General features: G+C 37.8%; 4 protein-coding genes across 12 annotated transcripts; 2 read left to right on the top strand and 2 right to left on the bottom strand.

Annotated features, from left to right (window-relative positions):
• Positions 1-199: 199 nt before the first annotated feature.
• Positions 200-1847, top strand: LOC103863507 (cysteine-rich receptor-like protein kinase 38). Of its 6 annotated transcripts, none has more exons than XM_018658149.2 (5): positions 200-473; positions 538-613; positions 710-1148; positions 1330-1531; positions 1609-1847. In XM_018658149.2, the coding sequence occupies exons 3-5, from the start codon at positions 853-855 to the stop codon at positions 1627-1629; spliced, it is 519 nt and encodes a 172-aa protein (XP_018513665.1). In that variant the 5' UTR covers positions 200-473; positions 538-613; positions 710-852; the 3' UTR covers positions 1630-1847. The 6 variants fall into 6 exon arrangements, 5 of the variants coding, with proteins under 5 accessions (XP_018513665.1, XP_033146648.1, XP_018513666.1 ...); XM_033290757.1 differs by having other exon boundaries at positions 710-1208; XM_018658150.2 differs by having other exon boundaries at positions 710-911; positions 1008-1148; positions 1330-1809.
• Positions 1848-2444: 597 nt separating this feature from the next.
• LOC117125721 (sulfate transporter 3.1) lies at positions 2445-3734 on the bottom strand. The gene is made up of 7 exons (XM_033290366.1): positions 3638-3734; positions 3365-3535; positions 3190-3245; positions 3055-3143; positions 2890-2975; positions 2752-2828; positions 2445-2624 (listed from the first exon to the last, which is right to left on the bottom strand). Exons 1-7 carry the CDS (start codon positions 3732-3734, stop codon positions 2445-2447), a joined length of 756 nt encoding a protein of 251 aa, XP_033146257.1.
• Positions 3735-7357: 3623 nt separating this feature from the next.
• On the bottom strand, positions 7358-8536 carry LOC117133652. The gene has a single exon (XM_033290365.1). It carries the CDS (start codon positions 8534-8536, stop codon positions 7358-7360), a length of 1179 nt encoding a protein of 392 aa, XP_033146256.1.
• Positions 8537-16329: 7793 nt separating this feature from the next.
• Positions 16330-23376, top strand: LOC103863505 (heat stress transcription factor A-7a). 4 transcript variants are annotated; one of them, XM_033290741.1, is made up of 2 exons: positions 16330-17152; positions 19763-20892. In XM_033290741.1, the coding sequence occupies exons 1-2, from the start codon at positions 16898-16900 to the stop codon at positions 20456-20458; spliced, it is 951 nt and encodes a 316-aa protein (XP_033146632.1). In that variant the 5' UTR covers positions 16330-16897; the 3' UTR covers positions 20459-20892. The 4 variants fall into 4 exon arrangements, with proteins under 4 accessions (XP_033146632.1, XP_009139495.1, XP_009139496.1 ...); XM_009141247.3 differs by lacking the exon at positions 19763-20892 and adding an exon at positions 22632-23376 and having other exon boundaries at positions 16647-17152; XM_009141248.3 differs by lacking the exon at positions 19763-20892 and adding an exon at positions 22632-23376 and having other exon boundaries at positions 16910-17321.
• The last annotated feature ends 916 nt before the right edge of the window (positions 23377-24292 follow it).

Below are 24292 nucleotides of genomic sequence, written 5' to 3'. Positions count from 1 at the left end.
CCACGGAAGTAGTGAAAACGATGCCATCGTAAGAGCACCATTAACCGGGGTCCTTAAGAGGGTTTTTAAAAATAATGAGGCATTTAATTAAATCAAAATTAAAGAAAATTGCTGTTATCGATCCTTAATATAGGATTTCTGTGACCGATTACAAAGGGGATTTCTAAGCCACGTGTCAGCAAACTAAATAATGAGGGTTTTTTTTTTCTCTCTCCTCTTCTCTTTCGTGCCTCGTCTTCTCTGTCTCCTCTTGTGTTCTCCGCGGGAAGACGGTGGCTTTTTGTTCTCTCCTTCACACCTACAAGGTTCAAACGAAACCTTAAACTCCATCTCACTTCGTTAGGCCTCCTCTCTACCCGATAAATCTCTCTCTGTCTCCTTCTCCGTGGATCTCTCATTCGATCGGATGATCTCTCTCCTCCGTTGAGTTTCAGAACTTCTCTGTGGAGATCGATGGCCACATCCGCTCGAAAGTGAGTTTGATTGTATTTTTGAATTGGTTGGAGCTTGATTTAATAAAAGTGTTCTTTCTTGCAGTAAACCAAATGTAAATGTGGGAACAATTGGGAATGTAGAACATGGGAATACTACTTTAACTGCTGCAATCATAAAGGTGATTCCTTTTTTTTACATTGATGAGAGTTTTTTAATTGGGAGAACCTCTTTTTTTTTTTCTTAAGTTGAGATATGGATTCTACTTATTGTTTAGGTTCTTGCTGAAGAGGAAAAAGCTAAAGCTATTGCCTTTGATGAAATTGATAAAGCTCTCCAAGCCAATGCTTTTGCTCTAGACTGATTCGGATGGTCAATCTATGTTAAGATTTGATCTCGGCATGATCTTAATCGCAACCGATGAGTTCTCAGCGGGAAATAAACTTGGACAAGGTGGATTTGGATCATCTGTCTACAAGGTATGAACTTTTCATTGTAAAATATGTTTTCAAAACATCTATATTTTTTGATGATGAACACAAACGTTGGATACTTACTTGGGATGTGAGGTGTAGAATCATAGCAGGAGTTGCAAGAGGGCTTCTTTATCTCCATGAAGATTCTCAACTGAGGATTATTCATCGAGACTTAAAGGCTAGTATAGTTCTCTTAGACGCTGAGATGAACCCTAAAGTTGCAGACTTTGGGATGGCCAGGTTGTTTAACATGCATGAAACTCGTGGAAGTGGTCTTCTGGTCTTGTTATATTGTGTCACGTTAGTCTCGTGGTCTAATTTTGTTGTTTGTAGTGTCACGGAAGTCCTCGTCTTTGGTTTCGCAGATTTGTTTCATAAGCTACTTCGAGTTCTTACAGTGTCTGTTTTTCTCTTTTGCCAGGCTCATGTGCATGTTTGAGAGTTCTCAGTTCAAAGAAAACTTCTCCTTGTTTCAGCAACTAGTTGCAGATGGTGTCTTTGGGACATTATCACCATCTTCTGTTTCCTCTGTATCAAAGCTTGAAGAGTTTAAGACACTTGCAAAGCTTGCTTTATCTGACCCTAACAAATCCCGTTTATTGGAAAGCTATCAGATGCTCAAGGTTAACGTCATGTGCTCTTCTTGAACACACATAGTTTTCTAGTCTTGCGGCTTTGTTCACGTGAAACATTGCTTCAGGAACAGAGAAAAGAGATTTAAGACTCTGTTAATACAACATCAAGGGCCTCAAACCTGAATCTATCTGGTATTTCTCAGAACAAAGACTTAATATAAAATGTGGCCAAAAGAAATTTTCTGCATTAGAAATTGCTATCATTTGCCGGTACATAATATAAAAAAATGGAAAGGGTTTTATGTAAGGGGACTTTTTGGCGGTCATATACTATCTTTTTGTTAATACTACTAAACTTGGAGAACAAGAAAGTTGCGTTTCCTTCTAAGACTTTTTCTTGTGCTCAAAGATGAGATTCACGAGAACGTATTTCATAGTATTATGATACAATATGCATAAATATTTGAGTAAGTAATATTTCAATTATGCATAAATTTTTGTAGAACCCCTAATTAAGAAACTCCCAATAAAGCATAAAATCTATGGGTTTCTTAACTAAATTTCTTAACTAACTTTTATCCTTAAACTAATCACTAAGAAACCCAAATGGGGTTATAGCAATAATCATGCTCTAAGTATCGTGGATCTGACTCTATCTGATTATTCGTACGTGTTTTGTTATAAATGGAGCAGAGTAGCATGCATATGGTGGACCTTGATGTACACGATTATACCAACAGATTTCTTATTGGGCTTTATATGGTGTCCTTTTAGGACATTCAAGTAACCCTTATGTTCTTGGATCAACAGTAAATTGAAAATTCAAGAACTGTTACAAGAAAACTAATTTTTGGTTATCGAGAAGGGTTTTTCACTTTTTCTTTTACATTTTTTTTGATATTTGAATTACATCAAACTGTTTGATAAGGAGTCGTCTCAAACGACTTAGAAAAAAAAAGAACTAGACGTTATTAGAGTCTTTGGAGGCTGGTACAGTTCTTAACGTGTGAAGCACGTAGCTACAAGCCTCTACGGCTTCTCCAACCGTCATGAACATCCATTCTTTGTCCAAATTATCACCGATGAATTTGGATCTTGTTAGTTTCTTCACGACCTCTCCTTTTGGATTTACCAATACTAACTGAGCATCAAAAAGGATAATGCGAAGAAATTAATGGCAACATATCCTAAAGAAAGTAGCATATATAGTTCAAAAAAAAAAAGAAAGAAAGTAGCATACGGCTACATGATTAAGCAGCGGTCGTTACCTTTAACTTTCTTCTATCCATGATTTTCTTAATTTCCTCCATCATGCTTATACCACTCGTGTCGATATTACCACCAGCTGTTTTGTTTTGTCACTACCACTATTGTGTCAGATAAAATCGAATTATGTAATTAATTACCCGACATATCGAGTATAACATATTGTAAACTGTTTTCTCCTGATGTTTTGACCCTCTCTTCCTCTTCATCGATCCAACTTGTGATTCTGTGTAATGAATGGCAAACATAATTCATAAGGCATCCTGCATCCTTGACATAAATGTATGAATTAGGGTTAAAGTTACCTCTCACGCAAGTAACCAGCATTGGCAAAGTAGATGGGAGCGTCAATCTCCAAGATGAGAAGACCAGGAACGGTTCTTGAGTAAGGATACTGCTCAGTGTTCCTATAAATCGGGCTGTTTGGCATGTTTCCCTACACTGCAGTCCTCGGCCTTGACACGAATAGCAACAACCTTGCTATTGATATAGCCACCTTCATCACAGTTAACAATCACATTTTTAAGTGTACGTAATTTCCGCAATAAAATATATACTTACTGAATACTGCCCCCAAGTAGGCGCTCATGCAGACGAGGAATCGAATTTGTTTACCCCCAACCCGCATTGCAACCATGATGATGGAGGAGAGGACGACGAGTGGTGTGTAGTAGAAAAGAGGCGTGAGGAAGAGCAGTGTGAACATAACCGCAATTGCCATCACTATGTTCGACACGATGGTCTTGCAACCCGCGTTGAAGTTCACCGCCGATCTCGAAAACGGTCCTAATAGTGTGGTACGTCGTCATTATTATTGAAACACAATTATTTTCACATTACATATACTTAATGTGATAATTTAGAAGCCATATGTGATTGTGTGTATACCAGTTATGAGGTAACAAGATGTGAGGGAACCAACGATGTTCATCATTCCAAACGCTATCATTTCATTGTTTCCGACTATGTTGTAGTTCTTGAACATCGCAAAGCTTCTTCCCACAGCTTATTAGAAGATATGAAGGTGATGAATCGATGAGATGATGAAGAGAAGAAGACGATGAAGAAAGTTTGTTAGAAAATATAAAACTGTATATTATTCAGCTCAATCATGTAACTGTACAAGTGTTTGTATATATATAGCTGGTTTAAGCTAAAGGAAACTAAACCAGTCTAAACCAGATATCAATAACCGGTTATAACTCTAATACCCCCCCTTCAAGATGGAATGAACAAGTGGTGAAGACCCATCTTGAGCGTTAAGTGATGGAATATTGCAGGTTGCACTGCCTTGGTGAATATATCGGCAAGTTGATGAGCTGACTTCACGTGCATCGTCTTTAAGAAACCACTCTGTAGTCTCTCTCTAACCACATGACAATCAAGCTCTATATGCTTTGTCCGCTCGTGGTAGACTGGATTTGACGCAATGTGCAAAGCAGACTGATTGTCACAGAACAATGTCGCCGGGCCAGTGAGAGGACAATGTACATCACGTAGCAGAGAAGCTAACCAGATCAACTCACACGTTGTGTCTGCCATTGAACGATACTCTGCTTCCGAGCTACTACGGGATACTGTAGGTTGTTTCTTTGCACGCCAAGACACAAGAGATTCACCCAAGAAGACACAGTAACCCGTTGTAGATCGCCTAGAGTCGGGACATGAGGCCCAGTCAGCGTCGCAAAATGCAGTCAAGCTGACAGAGGATGAAGCAGAGTAAAATAAGCCCTGAGCTGGATCATTCTTCAAATACCGTAACACACGCTGAGCAGCCTTGAGATGATCCACACGAGGAGCAGACATAAACTGACTGAGTTTATGTACAGCATAGGTGATGTGAGGACGTGTGTGAGTCAAGTAGAGAAGTTTACCCACGATCTTCCGAAAGACTGAAGGATCTTGAAGAAGATCGCCTGATGTATCTGATAGCTTCAAGTTTGGCTCCATTGGTACTGAGACTGGTTTGCATCCAAGATACCCTGCATCCTGAAGTAACTCAAGAGTGTATTTACGTTGGTTTATGGAGATACCAGTCTCATTGCGTGCTATCTCAAATCCAAGAAAATACTTGGCAGGACCAAGATCTCGGAGTTTAAAAGCATTCTTCAGTGAAGTCTTGAACTCATCAATAGCTTCATCACGATCTCCCATGATGAGAATATCATCAAAATAGACAAGAGCCACAAGAAATGAAGACGTAGTCTGACGAACAAAGAGAGAATGATCAGACGGAGCTTGAGTAAAACCAGCTGCGGCAATAACAGAGGTAAGCTTATGATTCCACTGTCGAGACGCCTGCTTGAGGCCATACAAAGATTTATGAAGTCGACACACAGAGTTCGGAGGATAACTTCTACCAGTAAGCTCTGTGTAACCCTGAGGAATCGTCATGTAAATCTCCTCATCGAGATCGCCATTAAGAAAAGCATTGATGATGTCAAGCTGTTGAATGGACCAATTCTTAGCAGCAGCAAGACTTAAGAGAATCCGGAAAGTTCCCAGCTTAGCTACAGGAGAGAACGTATCTAGATAATCCAGGCCTTCTAATTGCGTGTATCCTTTGGCAACAAGACGTGACTTTGGTCTCTCCACCGTCCCATCAGGATTGAATTTGTAAGTATTCACCCACTTACAACCAACAGGATGCTTCCCTGGAGGTAGTTGACAGATAGACCAAGTGCCAGTTTCTTCTAGAGAATCCATTTCAGATTTCATAGAACCTTTAAACTCATCAAGCAGAATGGCCTCATGAAATGTTTTGGGAGCAGTAACAGTTGTGATTGAAAGAAGAAAATTTCGGTAAGAGGCATCAAATTTGTCATAAGACAGAAATGCTGAGATAGGATAAGAAGTAGTATGGGTTTGATGGGCAGGGAAAGAGGAATTTTGTTTAAGAAGATAGCAATGATACTGGTCAAGATAAGCAGGAGCCTTAGTTTGTCTTCGTGAACGTGTGTTAGAAACATGAGAATCAGTTTGTGATGAATGAGTTGGAGAGTTAGTAGAAACCGTAGGATCCAAAAACGTAGTGGTTTCAGAAAATGGAACAGAAGACTCATCATGAAAACATGTGTTATCACCAAGATCAAAAAATGCAGAGAATGGAGAATCCGGAACAGGCAAAGGAAGAACGTATTGACCAAAAATATCATCATCAGATGAAAGGTTTTCAGAAAAGGGAAAGCTATTTTCATGAAAAACCACATTGCGCGAGATAGAAATCTTGTTTGTGTGTAAATCAAGAACTTTATACCCTTTGTATCCCTGAGGATAACCAAGAAAAACGCAAGGAGATGCACGTGGTGAAAATTTGTGACGATCTTTGAGTAATGTTGAAGTGAAACAGAGACAACCAAACACACGAAGATGATCATAAGAAGAAGGTTTTGACATGAGAACTTCATAAGGGGATTTATCTTTCAAAAGTGGAGTAGGAGTTCGATTTATCAAGTATATGGCAGTTTGTATGCAGTCACCCCAATATTCTAATGGTACGTTAGATTGAAATAAAAGTGATCGTGCAACATTCAATATGTGTTGGTGTTTGCGTTCCACAACAGAGTTCTGCTGTGGCGTGTAAGCGCAAGAAAAGTAGTGATGAATTCCTTTAGAAGCAAGCAATGATGTAAACAAGAGTTCAGGAGCATTATCGGTTCTAATGGCTTTCACAGAAGTTTGAAATTGTGTTTCAATGAAAGTTAAAAATTCTGGGAAAACCGTAGCAACCGAGCTTTTATCTTTCAAGAGATACACCCATGTAACTCGTGAGCAATCATCTACTATTGTTAAGAAATATCTATATCCATCAATAGTTGGAACACGAAAAGGACCCCAAATGTCTAAATGTAACAAGTCAAATGGTAAAGCAGACATTTTATTAGAAGAAGAAAATGACAAGCGTTTCTGTTTAGCCAAAGGACAAATTTTACACAAATGATCATGGCCTATCTTGTTTTTGAAAACCTCTAAACTCTTTGAAAGAATATGAATTTTATTCTGCGAAGGATGTCCCAATCTTTGATGCCATACTTCAAATGAAATTTGAGAAACGTGATGATCTTGAGGTAAAACAGAAGAAGCAGGAGCACATGGATCCAGGATATAGAGATTGTCGAGAAGGTTACCCTTCCCAATCATGTAATCCGGAGTATGCTCCTGAAGAAATTCAAGAGGATTGTAAGACAAAATGTGACATGAACTAGAAGAGAAAAGAACCGAGATAGAAGTGTTTTTAGTTAATGCACTGATGCTTAGAAGATTGAAATGAAAATTAGGAACATAAAGCACCGGATTTAAAATCAAGTTGTCAGTCAAGACAATAGTTCCAGAAGTTGTTACCGCAATCCGTGTTCCATCAGGTAAAGTCACAGTGGTGTTAGTAATTGTTTGCGTTTGAGAAAACATTTTCAAGTTAGAACACACGTGACAACTAGCTCCTGTATCTATGACCCAAGAATCATGCATAAAAGTAAGGCTGTCTTTGATTCCCGCAGAAAAGATAAAGTTTGAGTCATTTAGGAGAGTACCAGAAGAAGAAGGGTGAGAAGACGAAATGGGAACAAGATGTGGTTGAGGTTTGATAGTAGAGACTGAGCCATCTGCAAGTTAAATTGTGCTCCCTGAAATCTGAGAATGATTGTTCTCCTTGCTGTTAGAATTAGCTTTGAGAACACTTAGAAGATGCTGAACTTGTTCTGTCGTCACTGTCTCCAAGTGAGTTCCCTGTTGATCATGCATAGAGATACTCCCAAGATCCTGAGCAACCATATTAGCCACGTTCGTGTTCTTGTTCCATTGTTGAGAACCACCAGTAGGTTTGGGCTGTGATTGATTCTGTCCCTTATAGCTGGAGTTCGAAGCCTTGTAGCCTTGAGGATAACCATGGAGCTTATAGCATCGGTTTACCGTGTGTCCTGCAAGACCACAGTGAGAGCAGATGGGACGAGGCCTCTGTTTATTATAGCCACCAGCATAAGCCGCAACCACTGAGTCCGGAGAAGAAGTCATTTGAGAAGCCTGAAACGCCACACCACTTGTAGACTTCATAGACCGTTGACGTTCTTCTTGAGAGACAATGTTAAACACTTTTGCAAGAAGTGGTTTCGGCTCCATCATCAGAATCTGCCCTCTTGTAGCAGTGAAGCTGTCATTAAGACCCATTAGAAACTTCAGAACACGATCTTGTTCATCCTTTGTGGCAAGCTGCTTATGACTAGCACAATCCAAATGTCCACAGCAACATGTGTACGGATCCTCATGATTCTTAAGCTCCTCCCAAAGCTGTTTGAGACGTGTATAATACTCACTGACGCTCTGTGAACCTTGAGTCTCCGCATATATCTGTTGTTTGATCTCAGCAGTACGAGGGCCATCACTCTGTTTGAACTGGTCGTGAATATCTTGCCACATTTGGCGAGCAGTATCAAGATACATGATACTCTTAGCAATGGACTTATCAACGGCATTCACTATCCACGTGCATACAATGTTGTTGCATCTCGACCAAGAACCAAAATCAGGATGACTCTCATCTAAATCCGGATAGAGTCCCGTAACAAAGACGGCCTTATTGCGAGCACCTAAAGCTAGTAACATCGAGCGACGCCAGCTATTAAAGTTCCCAAGGCCAGTAAGTTTTTCAGAGACAAGAGAGATACCGGCATGATCCGCATTGTGAACGTACAGAGGATTGGAATTTGGATTAGATAATGACGGAATCGAGCTCGAGCGAGCCGGAATCGAAGAAGAAGGCGGCGGAATCGATTCCAGATCTGGAGAAGCCATAGCGAAATCCAATCAAGAAAATATCGATCCAGTCGTAAGCAAGAACACTCGGTTCAATGAGAAACGAGAAAGAGAACGAGAAGAATAAGCTCGTAGACGGCGACGATGAAAGTAGAAAGAAGCTCAAGAAGTTCGACGAGCAGAGGATGTATGAAAACACTCATGATCGGCGGAATGAAGCGAAAACGGAGCTGATAATCGGAAGAGATGAAGCGGAAGAACGAAGATCAGAAAGTCTCTGATACCATATTAGAAGATATGAAGGTGATGAATCGATGAGATGATGAAGAGAAGAAGACGATGAAGAAAGTTTGTTAGAAAATATAAAACTGTATATTATTCAGCTCAATCATGTAACTGTACAAGTGTTTGTATATATATAGCTGGTTTAAGCTAAAGGAAACTAAACCAGTCTAAACCAGATATCAATAACCGGTTATAACTCTAATACAGCTACTACCCCTTCCTACATTTAGACATGAATTTTACTTAAATTTTGATTTTTTTTTTTCATGATTCAACCTTAAAAACTGCTTATTATGATTTGTATAAGTGCATGTTTTTTGGAGGAGACGTTATGCAGGCATGGATTGTTCAAACCCTGATTATTGCGTTTTCTCCCGAATGAACAAAAGAATGTTTGGTATTAAACTTACAGCGAGAGCTATGATCCCAGTAATGAGGCCAGTTTTGAGAGCTGTCGGCATGTAAGGCGAAGTAAAGACGAGATCTCAGATCAGAAATGGACAGTGGATTCAGCCCTTTCTTAAGGTTCCCTATCTGCACAATCACACACCTTCTTTTACTATAATTCCTCTCCATTTCGGACAATATTAAAAAGGCCAAAAATGCTCATGATCTCACTTCTTTTCCCACAATCTATTTATAAACTAAAATTTCTTGCATGTTGTATCTTTTCTAACCACAATGTTCTACCTACCTTTCTTTTTTTCAGATTTCCGTTGAATATATATATTAAGTTTGTAGATTTTCAGTGAGATGTACGTATATACTTTCTCTTAATAGATTATTTTTGTGGGGTTGTCATTGTAAAATAAAGAGACTGAAAAATACCACTTGAACACCATGTCGCTCAGCGTGAGTGAGGTAAACCAAGAGGCTTCCAAGAATCACTGAGGTCAAAGGAGCCATCGCCGCCACCCAGAAGAATTTTGGTTTCTTCGTGCTCTGTATCATCATTTTAGCTAGATATGTGGTGTCAGAAAAGAAAAATAAAGACACACACATTGATTATGAACGTTTTTTCTTATATATTATCTGTAAGTAAAAGATTGATAAACTATAGATTATGACCTTGTGGGAACGTTTTTTTTTTACTATAACGTGTTTTTATTAAGATCTGCCGTGTGTAAAGTTAAGAGGAACTCCAACAATAAGAAACCATATAAGTTTCTAAAAGAAAAAAAAAATTATAGTTAGTCAATTATATATATGTATATATATTTTTTTTTTATGTTAGTAAAAACATTAACTTTCTCTTACATGATGACTTTTGTATTTTAGAGTTACTAATAGGTTCTAAAAACTTATAATTTAATTTTTTTTTTGGAGTTACTAATATTTTGATAAAAGGAAAAACGTTTCTCACCTAAACGAGGTTTACCTTAATATGGTGAAAACCATTCAATGTATGAAAATTTATCAATAACTACACAAAGTTTATGTTAATATATGCCACATGTATGAAATAAATGATTATATGGTGGCAACATCATAATTGAGTTTAATTGATTTAAATTTAAGTTAATGAAGTCAATTCATAATTATTAAACTTAACCCCAATTTAACTAACTCCGACCCAACCCAAATTATTAAAACCCGATTTCTTCATTTTCCTTAACCCGGCCCTTGTTCTTGATTTTGCCCCAATTGAAAATTTTAGGGTTCATAACGGAAATCGATTTGGGAGAAACAGAGGTGAGAAATTGCGAGAAAGGGAAGGAGTCGCCACTAGAGACAGAGTGAGAGTCCTGCGAACCCTTAACTAGATAAAACAGAGTGGGATTTTGTATGTCCATGCTTAAGATATAATTGGCGGTAACCCACAAAAACAAAGCACATTGACTTCACTTGCCTTGCCCCTTCGCTTAATGTTGGATCCTCTATTCAATTCCATCGCTCTCTCTCTCTCTATATATATATATGTTTGAAATCGATTTTTTGTTGTTATGAACCCTAATTTCGAAAATTGGGGATCCAAACATGAGACTTAAATCCACAATTGGTCGGGTAAAGGAGCTGGGTCGGGTCAAATTTTGTAAATCATAATTAACTTTCTTATATTACGGATTGACCTCATTAACTTAGCTTAAAATCAATTAAACTGAATTGTGATGTTTCCATCATATAATCATTTACTTCGTACATGTGGTATGTATTAACATAAACTTCGTATAATTGTTGACACATTCTCATACATTGAATGGATTTCACCATATTAGCTGGGAAACATTTTTCATGGATAAAAGGTAGAATGAGAATACTTACGAAATATCTAGTGGAAAGAAGGAAAAAAAGGAAAACACAACCGAGAACGCCACTCTCCCATCTCCACTACACAACAAATAAACACATGTTTATTGTCAAAATACAATTATTACTTTAATTAAAAGAATAATCATCGACATTGGGAATGAGATTTTTGATGTACTAGTGAATAATTTAATTAAAAGAATAACGGAAATGAGAATGTGGCACCCCCGATCATAGATGACCGGAAATGACACCGTCGTTGTTCTCCGAAGGTCGATCCGAGGTTCCCTGAATAATTCCGATCACCTTAGATCAACAAACTGAGAACACCGACGCTCCTATCGGATATCACTTTAGGCTTTTCAACCCGACAAGCAATACTCGATAGTTGGTTTGTCCCGGACAAGGACTAATATCATGTGAGAACTAGTAGTTTATAAAACATACTTTATACCTTATTTATTTACTTTAAACCTTTTACAAACCGTTATAGTTTTATCCTACGGCCTATCGCCCAACAACGTTTACAGTAAATATACATCAAAAGGTTCGTTGCAAGGACAACAAAAACTACCGCTGATTACGCCGTTCCTTCTAGTCCAAAAGAGAAAAGTGTCTCCCGCCTAATGGTTACCTGCACACACGAATGAGTCGTGAGTAACAAATACTCAGTGAATCTAGAATCACAACACAACAAATCAACACAAGCAATCACAATAATGCATTAGTATAATCATTCAAGTACTAGTACATAATCACTATGAATCTCTTCCTATACATCGCTCCATATCACCCGCCCTTAACTCATAATTATATATATATATATTTATTGTATAGGCATATGCTAAATCCGAAACCACAAAAGGCTAAGAGCTTAGCGGGTAATAAAAATAATTAAAATAATTAAAATTCATCTCCTTCGGATAATCACTAGATGAACACCCGACACTGGATCGTCACCCAGTACACGGCCCTAGTCTGCAATACCGTAACTCCGTGTCTTCGTACAGCTTGAAACGTCACGTGAACCACGTACGATCAAGCGACGGCTTTTCATATTACGGTGATATTTAGGTAGCGAGTATTGACCAAGACTTCATATGAATATTACTTAAATACTTAACTATATTAATGCATATCAGATTAGTACTTAGAAACAAATACTAGTCACACATAAACCTCCATGAACACTTATGAGTATTTCGTAAGAGTTCACACAAGTTAAACTCTTCACTAATTTTTAAGAATAATTAGACAACACCTAGCCATTCATGACTATTGACTGCAGATAAATCATGCTACACTCATACATGATTTATTATCCAACTATCTAGACTCACCTTAAAATAAGTCTTGAAACCGAAATTTAAGAAAGCTTGGAACTGATCTCGAACAGGCTGAAAGGAACCTGAGAATGGACAACGTTCATTACGGTTACTACGTTTTCTGATCACCACATCCAAACCACTTCATTACAGCTTACCAAGGGAGTACACAGGTACAAGGACGAACTGGAGTGAGTCAGCAAGACCAGCAAGCAGCTGACAAAACAGAACACAAGTACTATCTTTAGATACTTTGTTCGGTTCTGAAGAAGAATTTTAAATAAGATCTTATCAGCTCGATTCAGAACAAGGTTTATCAGTTCAGATCAAGTGAAGTTCATACCACGATAAGATCAGTTCAGATTAAATCAAACTAGTTCATAAAACATGAGCTAATTATTCCAGCAACTGATTTAATCTGAAATATATAAAACTGAAACGATGAAGCTTAAACAACTGATCCATGATAACAGCTTAACTGATCAATATCTGATTCTGATCAAGAGTTGACTGAGGCAAGAAGATTAAGCTTACCACAACAACTGATGGACAGAAGAACTCACTTGATCCTCCCCCTTACACTGAACCTGCTACTGAACTTCTGATATTCTATACAGCAAGGAACTGAAATAGAGGATGAAAGAAAGTCTTCCAAGGTCTTGTCTATTTTCTCTGATTTTTCCTATGATTTTTTTTCCTTCACTTTTTCTCTTCTCTTTCTGTTTTCTCTCTGCAATTTTTTTTTTCTTTCTCTGATCAGTTTGTTCACGACAAGGAGAGAGGGGAAAGGAAGAGTAATCATTTGATGTCAAGCTAAGTGTCTTGAGTTACTCCAAACTTGGTGAACATATGACAGCTGGCAACTTGATTCATAATCATCAACTAAGCAGCTCACTAATTCCTTCCTTTGAAGAAATCTCTCCCAGCCACATAATTTAATTTTAATTAATTAAGCAAGCAAGCACACTGCTTGTGACTATCATGTGGTTTTTTTTTTTTTTTTTTTATATGAAGGTCATTACAGAGAAACACCTGGTGAGTTTGGAAGAAGACTGCACGCACGATGGAGATAACATCAGTGGCCTCTGTCAAACGTTTAAGTCCGAAAATATCCTTAAGCTGTTGACGACTCACCACCATCCCTGCTCCTCCCATGAACCCTACTATCGTTGCATGCGATAGAAATCCACTATAAACCTTAACCTGCAAACTTCGTTTCGGTTTCTTTTGATTTTTCTTAAATTAAGTGGGTGTGACTCATTAACGCCTTTTTATTAGCAGTAATTTTTTCAAGTATCAACAACATATTCTACCTTTATATATGCTTTTGAACAAATTAGTTGTGACAAATTAATTAATCTTTATCACCACCATCACTGCAAGAAAACATGTGAAATCCGACGGCCAATTTCGTAGGAACTTCGTCAGGCTATTTCGACAAAATTCCGACGAAAATAGTCGGCGGAATTATTATGTCGGAAAAAAATGTTCGTCGGAAATTCGTCACAAATTTCGACGAAAGCCCGACCAGTACCGACGGATAGAATTCAGACGGATATTCCGCCAATATGTTTCATCGGAAGGATTTCGTCTGCAATTTGTCGGAATAAATTTCTGACAGAGGCGGGCAACAGAAAAAATTTCTGAAGAAATTCCGACGATGTGTTATTCCGATATTCCGATGATACTTGACTCCGTCGGAATTTCCGAGAGACATACATCCGTGGGAGTCCGTGGAAAATTTCCGACGGCCACTGTTCGTCGGAAATTTCCGACGGAACCTGTTTTGTCTGAATCCTTTATTATTTTTCAATTTCAAATACTTTATTTATTTTATCTTTAAATAAATGTGTATTTTAGAAATATGTTTTATAAATCCATAAAAATTGAAATTAAAAATAATATCATACGAATCGTCATCAGAGATTGGCTGAGAAGCTGCCGTAGAATCGTCATCAGAGATTGGCTGAGAAGCTAGGAATTCTGTTTTATTTTTGGTTTGCACCAAGTCTATGACATCTCTCATGAGGGGATCCTGAATTTCGCCCGTCTTCTTGTTAGTGTATGCTTCTCTCATGACATCGACATAATCAACGGGATTACCGCCATTTGCTTGAACCTAAACTACCGGCAAGGACGTATAGTCAACGAAAACTTTGTCATTCTTGAAACACTTATGGTTGGTTCTCTTTTCTTACTCTTTTTTTTTCTTTTGGTAACAAAAGGTATATGTCGTGTATAGTTTGTTTAAATGAATTCAAGGCCATTATATTTACTATAGTTTAAGTCAATAAGTTAATGCTAGTAAATGAATGAAAGTCTTATATTAGTATTTTGTTTTATAACAAAAGATAAACTAACCTGTTAGTTAATAAAGCCAAACCAAAAGTGAAGAACCGACGTAAATATAACTGAAGGAGAATTATTAGCACCACTTGAAAGCTTGTACGCCATTGTGTTTTATACTCTTGGAATATGTCTGATTTTGAAGTTAGGGAACAAAGTTTTACTGCGTCGAAATTCTTCCATATGTGTAGAAAAAGTTGGATATTCTTTAGGTATCAACACGATCTTTACCAATTGAGAATAATCCATCGCAAAAAAGTTCATCAGATATTTTGGAAGGTCTTCATGCATTCAATTACCAAAATCAGAGCTTTACATGTTGAAGGTAAAGGTGATGGGCTTCGTCGGAGATTCATCGCTCCCATCATCACATCATCTGAATCGATCGTTCGACATAACCATCCTTGACCGGTAAAAACATATTGCTCCCTCCATGTGCCGTGGACATAACAGACTATGGTATGCCCCATAGATTGCCAATCAAGAACCGGCTGGACGTCCCCATGATGTTCATTCACTGATAACTGCATCTCAGCCCAAAGTGCACCTTCTACTTCAGTTATGCGTAGAATTTCCTGCGGATTCTCGTTCTTATTCTTATAAATTTTGTTGTTTATATTCTTCCATATATACCACATGATCCATGAAAAATAGCTGAAATCATCGTCTTTCGGAAGCCTCCAAAAAAAGATAGTCTAAGCTAGTGAAAATCAAAGAGGACGAAAACTTTCCTGGATGAGAAGGAACCCTGTATAAAGCCTAAGTTTGTAATGATGCTGGACATTTGAAGAGGACATGATTTGTGGCTTCCTCCTCTGCCCCACAGATACTACACCATACATCACAATTAATCGCTCTAACATTTTTCATATAAATTAAAAATGATTAAAATGTATTTATGTTCTTATAAGTTACACATACTTAATTAATAATATTTGAGATAAGTAAAATTATTTATAAGATCAATATAGTTGTAATTAATATTAAGCTGAAAGTAATTAAAAATTGCATTAAATTTTAAAATGACAATTTCTGAATAACAAAAGAAAATGTTAAAATGACAATTTTTGTGAAATAAAGAGAGTAATATATCAAATGTTAGAAAAAATATTTATCGTCATTTTGTTTTAGGTTAAAATCTCATAATAAAACTAAATTTATCATGGTATGAAGGACTAGAGAAAATTCATTTATCGTCAATTGATTTTAAATTAGAAGTCCATAATAAATTCAAATTTAACGGTTAATGATATTCTAAAAAATTTGTATCAAATCACAACTAAATTAGTTACCTTTTAAAATAATATTATATGATAATAATAAAAATATTTACATTTGATGAATAACACATAAATAAAAATTTCTAAAATAAGTTTACCTAAAAAAAATTATTTTAGTTTAGTAGTGAGAGTTTAGAGTTTAATTTTTAGGAGCAAAATTATGATGAAAATTTAGGGTTTGAAGTAATCAATTATTTTACTATTTAATTAATGTTATTTTGGGAATCTTTTTCTTGTATCTTATTTTATCATAAATTATTTTTAATATTTTTTTGAGATTTGCTTTATAAAACTAAATATCCTTTAAGTAATTAAATACATACATAGTTGTGATCCAAAACGAAAAAAAAAAAAGAAATCCAATTATGTCACTGACCAACCGGTTTAGACCACAAACCAAATGTCTCTAGATGGACCGACTACCACGTCAACATAAAAACCAGTTAGAAACAACCAGCGAATTGTCATTTCATACAATGTTGTCGAGTTTTATATTCGCAGATAAGTAAAAAGTAAGATGATGGGTAGGTACCCACGTGAAAACCAGACCGTACAGTCGTCAAACTATTGAAGTTCGAGAAGTTTCGAACCCACCCGTTCTCTCTTCGCATTCATTGTTCCGGAACTTTCGAAATCTCTAAGTTGAGAGTACTATATTATTATCTTTATCTTATTTTAATCAATTTAATATCGTCACTAACTTTCTCACTCTTCTTATTTAAGCCACCTCGCATCGCTTACGTGGAGATTACCTTCCCTCCTTTCCTTCTTCTCTACCCAACTGCCATCAACGAACTTAAACCGGCCAGCCGCACAAGACCCATTCTCCTCTAGATTTTTATCAAACCAACCCAAGTCATTGATCCAAGATTGTTGTTTTTTTTTTCTTAATTTTCGATTTGGGTTTCCAGAACTCGATGAATCCGTTTCAGCTCCAAGAAGGTGATCCACCACCAAAACCAGTCGAAGGGTTGCACGAAGTCGGTCCACCACCGTTTCTAATCAAGACATTCGAGATTGTGGAGGATCCAAACACAGACCACATCGTATCTTGGAACAGAGGAGGCACTAGTTTTGTCGTTTGGGATTTGCATTCTTTCTCAACGTTTCTTCTCCCTCGACACTTCAAACACAGCAATTTCTCGAGTTTCATCAGACAACTCAACACTTATGTAAGTCCTTTCTCACTCTTCTTTCTTTTGTCTATGTTGTCTGACCCAAGAAGAAATGAAAAAACAGAGTAATGCTCTGTTTTTCTTGTACTTCCCAAATATTTTTCCCCTTCATCTTATTATAGTTGCTGGAAATGAAGTGAAGTATTGTGGATTCATCGTTTACTTGGTAATGATACCCATACTGAAATTCAATTTATTTCTGTCATTTCTAGAAACATCTAAAATGTAGGATTCCGTAGAATAGAAGAAGGTTCTTTAGTAAGTTCTAGAATCTTGTTTCGTGTCAACTTGGCTTCGAAAACAATTAGTAAGTTCTAGAATCTTGATTCGTGGCAACTTTGCTTCTAAAATAATCTCAAGAACGAGTCATCAATCTTATCCCGATACTCTTTGTTTATTCAATAGTCAGCTTTAAGGTTGCCCACTTGTTCCATTCTTTATATTATCTTCACCAATATAAAAATCAGAGTACACAACTCTCTCAGTAATTGTTGTTGTTTAATCACATATTGAGTATACTAAGCTCTCTAATACTTGTATAGAAACAGAGCCTTAGCATACTTTACTATATACCGTATACTTATATATAAAGGACACACATTGTACATTCTTCATTAATCTAAGATACACAGTTTAAGTTTTTGTGCTCTCTCTCTCAATATCTTAATATGGTATCAGAGCATAACTAATTTTTCCGCTATTTTTCTTCATTCTTGAGCTTCGATTTTCACCATGAGTGCTTCGATCTCAAATCTTTTCTTTGATTTCCTCATTTCATTGGTGATTCGAGTGCTGGATCTGATTGCTTTCGTTTGTTTCGTCGTCGTTCTTCGTCTCGCGTGCCTCTGAGCTTTGTTTCATCTTCGACTGAGTTCCGATTCGCATCGCAGCTCTCGTTTCTTTGTTCCGGTTCTTCGATTCCGTTTTGCAAACTGCGATTCAGCTCAACTCGACTTTCATCGCTGAGTCGACTCGTTTCTTGACATTCATTCGATGGCGACTTCGCCTTCTACTTCGACTCGCCCACTCGTGGATCAGTATGAGAATCCTTACTATCTTCACAACTCTGATCATGCTGGATTGGCGCTTGTTACAGATCGTCTTGCCTCTGGTGCTGACTTCCATTCTTGGCGTCGTTCCGTTCGTATGGCTCTTAATGTCAGGAACAAACTCGGCTTCATTGACGGTACAATCTTGAAACCTTCTGCTGATCATAGAGACTCTGGTGCTTGGTCTAGGTGCAACGATATGGTCTCTACGTGGCTAATGAATTCGGTTTCTAAGAAGATAGGTCAGAGTTTGCTCTTCATGTCTAGTGCTGAATGTATTTGGAAGAATCTTATGACGAGGTTCAAGCAGGATGATGCTCCTCGCATCTTTGAGATTGAGCAAAAGTTGAGCTCTATCCAGCAAGGTTTTTTGGACATCAGTACTTACTATACGGAACTTGTCACGCTTTGGGAGGAGTATCAAAATTATGTTGATCTCCCTGTGTGTACGTGTGGCAAATGTGAGTGTAGTGTTGCGGCGTCTTGGGAGAAGCTCCAACAAAGGAGTCGTGTCATGAAGTTCTTGATGGGTTTGAATGAGTCCTATGAAGCTACTCGACGTCACATTCTGATGCTGAAACCAATTCCCCCAATTGAGGAAGTTTTCAACTTGGTTACTCAGGATGAGCGTCAGAAGAGTATTAAGCCGGCTACAAGAGTTGATAATGTTGTCTTTCAAAGTTCGACGAGTGAGTTTGATCAGTCTCACTACTCTGGACCAGTTGAGAATGCGGCCTATGCTACTGTGAACAACAATAACTCATATCGGTCTAGGCCACGTCCTATTTGTACACATTGCGGCGTTGCAGGACACATTGTGCATAAATGTTTCAAGTTGCATGGTTATCCGCCTGGTCACAGATTTTACAACAACAACAACTCTCAGCGAAGCAACTCTCAGCATAATCCTCAGTCTGGTTCTTCTCAGAGACCACTTCAAACAAAGCTTGTACAATCTTACTCTAAGCAGAACAATGTTGCTAATGCAACAACTGCTTCCTCGATTGCTCCTCAGGCAGGGACTTTGGATCTGACTGCTTTTCATCCTGATCAAGTTCATCAGCTCATTCAACAGTTACAGTCTCATATGCGACCTCCTGACTCTCTTGCTTCACAGTCATTGGTTAATGCGTCAATCACAGACAAAGGTTTCATGGCTGCTCAATCTTCAAGTGGTATTGTCTCAAATTTCTCTTTTCCTTCCACTAGCCTGCGTTTTGAGCATCAATCTTTAACCTTTCAACACCAAACACTTTCTTCCTTATCTACAAATCTCCCTTTGGGTTCCTGGATAATAGATAGTGGTGCTACTACACATGTTTGTTCTGACTTAGCTCTGTTTAGTTCAGTGTCTCTTGTTTCAGGAGTTACAGTCTCTCTTCCAAATGGTGCTAAGAAACCGATAACTCATACTGGCACAGTGCATTTATCTGATTCACTTGTCTTGTTGAATGTCTTACATGTGCCATCTTTCCGGTTTAATCTCATCAGTGTTAGTAGTCTATTACAACAACATCGCCACTCTGCTCATTTCTTTTTTGATTCATGTCATATACAGGAGCATACTCAGGGCTTGATGATTGGTAGAGGTTCTGTGATTCACAATCTATACATTCTTGATCAACAAATGCTTTCTCCGTCGTTGAACTTCTGTGGATCCTTGAAGGTTGATGGTTCTCTTTGGCATCAACGCCTCGGACATCCATCTTCTGCCAAGTTACAACATCTCTCTGCTGATATTGCTTTAGATAAGTCTTCTTTACTCGAACATGCTAGTTGTCCTGTTTGTCCATTAGCTAAGCAACGTCGTTTACCTTTTCCTCATAAAAATAACATGTCTAAGGAACCATTTGATCTTATTCATATAGACACTTGGGGTCCTTTTAGTGTTGAGTCTGTTGAGGGTTACAAGTACTTTCTTACTATTGTAGATGATCATACTCGTGTAACGTGGATCTATATGATGAAATATAAAAGTGATGTTTCTGTTATCTTACCATCTTTTGTTAAGCTTGTGCGCACTCAATATAAGGTTAATATCAAAATGATTCGTAGTGATAATGCTCAAGAACTTGCCTTTTCAAACCTGATAAGAGAGAATGGTATTATGCATCAATTTTCATGTGCTTACACTCCTCAACAGAACTCTGTTGTTGAGCGTAAGCATCAGCATCTCTTAAACGTTGCACGTGCATTAATGTTTCAATCTAATGTGATTACCATTGTTCTCTCATTTCTATGGATTCTTCTTTGAAAAACCACTATGTTGCTAATATCATTTCCTCTCCTTCATCTGAACCACTCTATCCACTTTCCTCTGTTCTCTCATATGATAACATTTCCTTTTCTTTCAAAGATGCTGTCCTTACCTGTTCTCTTGAGACAGTACCTACATCTTTTAAGCAAGCCGTGAAGTCTGAGTTTTGGACAAAAGCAATGAATGTGGAGTTTGAGGGAATGGATCGTAATGAGACTTTCACTGTTGTTTCTCTGCCCCCGGGTAAAAATGTTGTGGGTTGCAGATGGATTTATACGATCAAATACAATGCAGATGGCACTGTGGAGAGACCGAAAGCACGCCTTGTTGCTAAAGGATATACACAACAAGAGGGTCTTGATTACACATATACCTTCTCTCCAGTGGCTAAAATGACTAGTGTGAAGCTTATTCTCAGTCTTGCAGCTTCACAAGGTTGGAGTCTGGATCAAATGGATGTCACTAATGCGTTTTTGCATAGTGAGCTTGATGAGGAGATATACATGAGCTTACCATTGGGATATACTCCACCCCCTGGTGTCAGCTTGCCACCAAATCCGGTTTGCCGTCTCAACAAATCGATCTATGGTCTGAAGCAGGCGTCTCGCCAGTGGTACAACTGTTTCTCTTCTGTTCTTCTCGCAAATGGGTTCTCACCTTCTCCAGGAGATCACTCTCTCTTTGTGAAGTCCTCTGGATCATCTTTTATTGCGTTGCTTGTCTACGTTGATGATATTCTCATCACTAGCAATAATCTTCAAGCTGTTCTTGATGTTAAGAAGGTCCTTCATCAAGCTTTCAAGATAAAAGACTTAGGTCCTGCTCGATTCTTTCTTGGTCTGGAGATAGCAAGAAACTCGACAGGCATTTCGGTATCTCAACGGAAGTATGCACTGGATCTCCTTGCGGACACAGGTTTGCTTGCCTCAAAGCCGTGTGCCGTCCCAATGGATCCATCTATTCCTTTGAGTGCCACTACTGGAGTCTCTTTGCCTGATGCTACTCCTTATCGTGAGTTGATTGGACGACTACTCTATCTCACGATAACTCGGCCTGATATTACGTATGTTGTTCATCGGTTGAGTCAGTTTCTATCTGCTCCTACTGATGTTCACTTTCAGGCTGCTCATCGGATCATTCGTTATGTGAAATCTAATCCTGGCCAGGGTTTGTTCTATGCTGCTGACTCGGAGACATGCTTGAATGCCTTTGTTGATGCAGATTGGGCTTCTTGTCCTGACACTCGACGCTCTGTTACTGGCTTCTGTGTCTATCTTGGCAAATCATTGATCAGTTGGAAGTGTAAGAAGTAACAGACAGTGAGTAGAAGCAGTACTGAAGCAGAATATCGCAGCATGGCTTTGGCGACTTGTGAACTCATCTGGTTGCAGCAGTTGCTTACTGATTTGAAGATTACAGTTCAACACACAGCTAAGCTCTTTTGTGACAACAAGTCTGCCATTCACATTGCGACTAATCCGGTATTTCATGAACGCACTAAACATATAGAGATTGATTGTCACACGACGCGTGATCAGGTCAAGAAAGGCTTCATAAGGCTCATACATGTCATCAGTGCTGACAATCATGTGGATATCTTCACCAAGCCGCTACATCCATCTCCTTTTCATCACATCCTCTCTCGTATGTCTGTTTCAAGCCTCTTCACTCCATCATCATCTTCACCTTCTACTTCATCAACTCTACCTTCCATTTCAGAGGCTTGAGAGGGGCGTATTGAATATACTAAGCTCTCTAATACTTGTATAGAAACAGAGGCTTAGCATACTTTACTATATACCGTATACTTGTATATAAAGGACACACATTATACATTCTTCATTAATCTAAGATACACAGTTTAAGTTTTTGTGCTCTCTCTCTCAATATCTTGATATCACATTTGAAACTCTTGCAACATTTCTATTGGAAGGTCTTTAAATCTTAATTATAAGCGGTTCTCATCAGATATTTATGAGAAAACACTTGTTTTATGATATTTTGTAACTAACTCTTAATTATATAATCACATAATTAACAACACTACACAGATGTCAAAAAAAAAAATTAACAACACTAACAGTAAACGTGAATTATTTTTTTTTTTCAATCGTGTTTTAAATAAATATTTGAGATAATTTTTGGATATTAACTTAAAAAAGATTATCAGGGTTTCAGAAAGATAGAATCGGATAGATGGGAATTTGCGAACGATGGGTTCTTGTTAGGACAGAGACAGTTACTGAAGAGCATCAAGAGACGAGCTTCCTTCGGTTCTTCTCCATCGACCAATGATCCTTGCACTGAGCTTCGTAGGGAGAAGCAGTTGTTAATGATGGAGCTGGTGTGTCTGAGACAGCAGCAACAAACCACAAGGAGCTACATCAAAGCCATGGAACAGAGGATCGAAGGAGCAGAGAGGAAACAGAGACAGATGATGTCTTTCTTGGCTAGAGCTATGCGGAGCCCTTCGTTTCTGCATCAGCTGCTGAATAAGAGAGATATGAGACTTAAGGAGCTTGAGGATGAGACGGCAGAGAGGGAAAGAGGTTCTTCGATGTCGGAACTTGAAGCTCTTGCTTTGGAGATGCAAGGCTATGGGAAACAGAGGAATGTGAAGGAAGAAGAAGATATGGTGGTCGAGAGAGAATTGGATGATGGTTTCTGGGAAGAGTTGCTTAGTAATGAGAGTTTGGCTTCTACTTCTAGCTAGTAGATGGATCCTTTTGGTTTTTAGTTGTACTCTGAAGCTTTTATTTTCATTTCTTGCAAACGCCCTTTTTCCTTTGTATCTTTGTTTGTTTCCAGGCATCTCTTGTCAGTTTTAAATTAGTAATAGTGTAAACTACAGAACATTATAATTCTTTCCTGTATGTACATAGATATATGCGTATATGAAATATATTTTCTCATTAGTGCCGGCCCTTTGGGCTTTGAAAATTGTCTTCAGGGGATATGATTCTACCTTCTTTGTACCAGCAAGAACCAAGAATTCTAGATGGTGGAAAGACTCATAGACAAAGAAGAAAACTCCTTTGGCGATGATTGTCAGCTGTTTGCTGCTCGTCTAGGGAAGCAAGACAATGGACTGGGTCAGGGTCCTCGGTTCATCCCTTCGTGTGTCAATGACTGGTTTTGTTTCACAAGATTAATAATTCACATTTCCATGCTCTGCTCTAAAGTTTCTCCCACGGCAGCTTATTTTTGTTCCATGCAATATGAAAACTTTAGACATCTATCTACTTGTGACTCTTGCCTCTTCATTAAAATTGATCTCTAACATGGAGAACCCCTTGCCCTCGGCTTAGCCGATCAAGTATCTAAAGTACATATTCTCCGACAGATATCTAAAATATATACAAATAGTAAAAAATAAATGTCTAAAATATCTATACAATAATTAAAACACCAAAATATTTAAAATATCTATTAATTATTTATTCAAATATTCGAACAAACCAATTTATATGTTCATATATTTTAGCATACATTATTTAAATTTATATGTTATATCATTTTATTTTTAGATTTTAAAAATCTAGAGTATTTATGAACATTAAAATTTTAGAAACAATTTCAACGGGTTATTCGTATCCGAACCGAACCCGAAAAGATCCGAACTAAACCCGAACCAGAATCTTTAATTTCAAAAACTTGAAATTTGAATGGATCCGAACCGAGCCCGAATGGTACCCAAATCGCCCACCTTGGCTCTTGCCATTTATTTGCATGGTATTATGAAAAAAAATCAACTGTTTGTAATTTCTCTTTTAAGTAGATTCATATAAAATCAAATGTCATTGCATATGAGCTAGCCAAGCAGGGTAGATG

The sequence above is a fragment of the Brassica rapa genome, chromosome A04, assembly GCF_000309985.2.
Source record: "Brassica rapa cultivar Chiifu-401-42 chromosome A04, CAAS_Brap_v3.01, whole genome shotgun sequence".
NCBI classification, from domain to species: Eukaryota; Viridiplantae; Streptophyta; class Magnoliopsida; order Brassicales; family Brassicaceae; genus Brassica; species Brassica rapa.
This window is presented reverse-complemented; position numbering and strand designations above follow the sequence as displayed.

Excerpts from the sequence above, each read along its gene's own strand:
- LOC103863507 (XM_033290756.1), top strand. The coding sequence starts at position 853 with ATGAGTTCTCAGCGGGAAATAAACTTGGACAAGGTGGATTTGGATCAT. Across the intron at positions 1,209-1,329 it reads GTCTTGTTATATTGTGTCAC|GCTCATGTGCATGTTTGAGA; the intron begins GTTAGTCTCGTG and ends CTCTTTTGCCAG.
- LOC117125721 (XM_033290366.1), bottom strand. The coding sequence starts at position 3,734 with ATGTTCAAGAACTACAACATAGTCGGAAACAATGAAATGATAGCGTTT. Across the intron at positions 3,246-3,364 it reads GGTTGCAATGCGGGTTGGGG|GTGGCTATATCAATAGCAAG; the intron begins GTAAACAAATTC and ends ACTGTGATGAAG. Across the intron at positions 2,829-2,889 it reads TGTTATACTCGATATGTCGG|CTGGTGGTAATATCGACACG; the intron begins GTAATTAATTAC and ends AAAACAAAACAG.
- LOC117133652 (XM_033290365.1), bottom strand. The coding sequence starts at position 8,536 with ATGGCTTCTCCAGATCTGGAATCGATTCCGCCGCCTTCTTCTTCGATT.
- LOC103863505 (XM_033290740.1), top strand. The coding sequence starts at position 18,149 with ATGGCGACTTCGCCTTCTACTTCGACTCGCCCACTCGTGGATCAGTAT. Across the intron at positions 19,380-19,762 it reads GGCTGCTCAATCTTCAAGTG|GAGCATACTCAGGGCTTGAT; the intron begins GTATTGTCTCAA and ends TGTCATATACAG.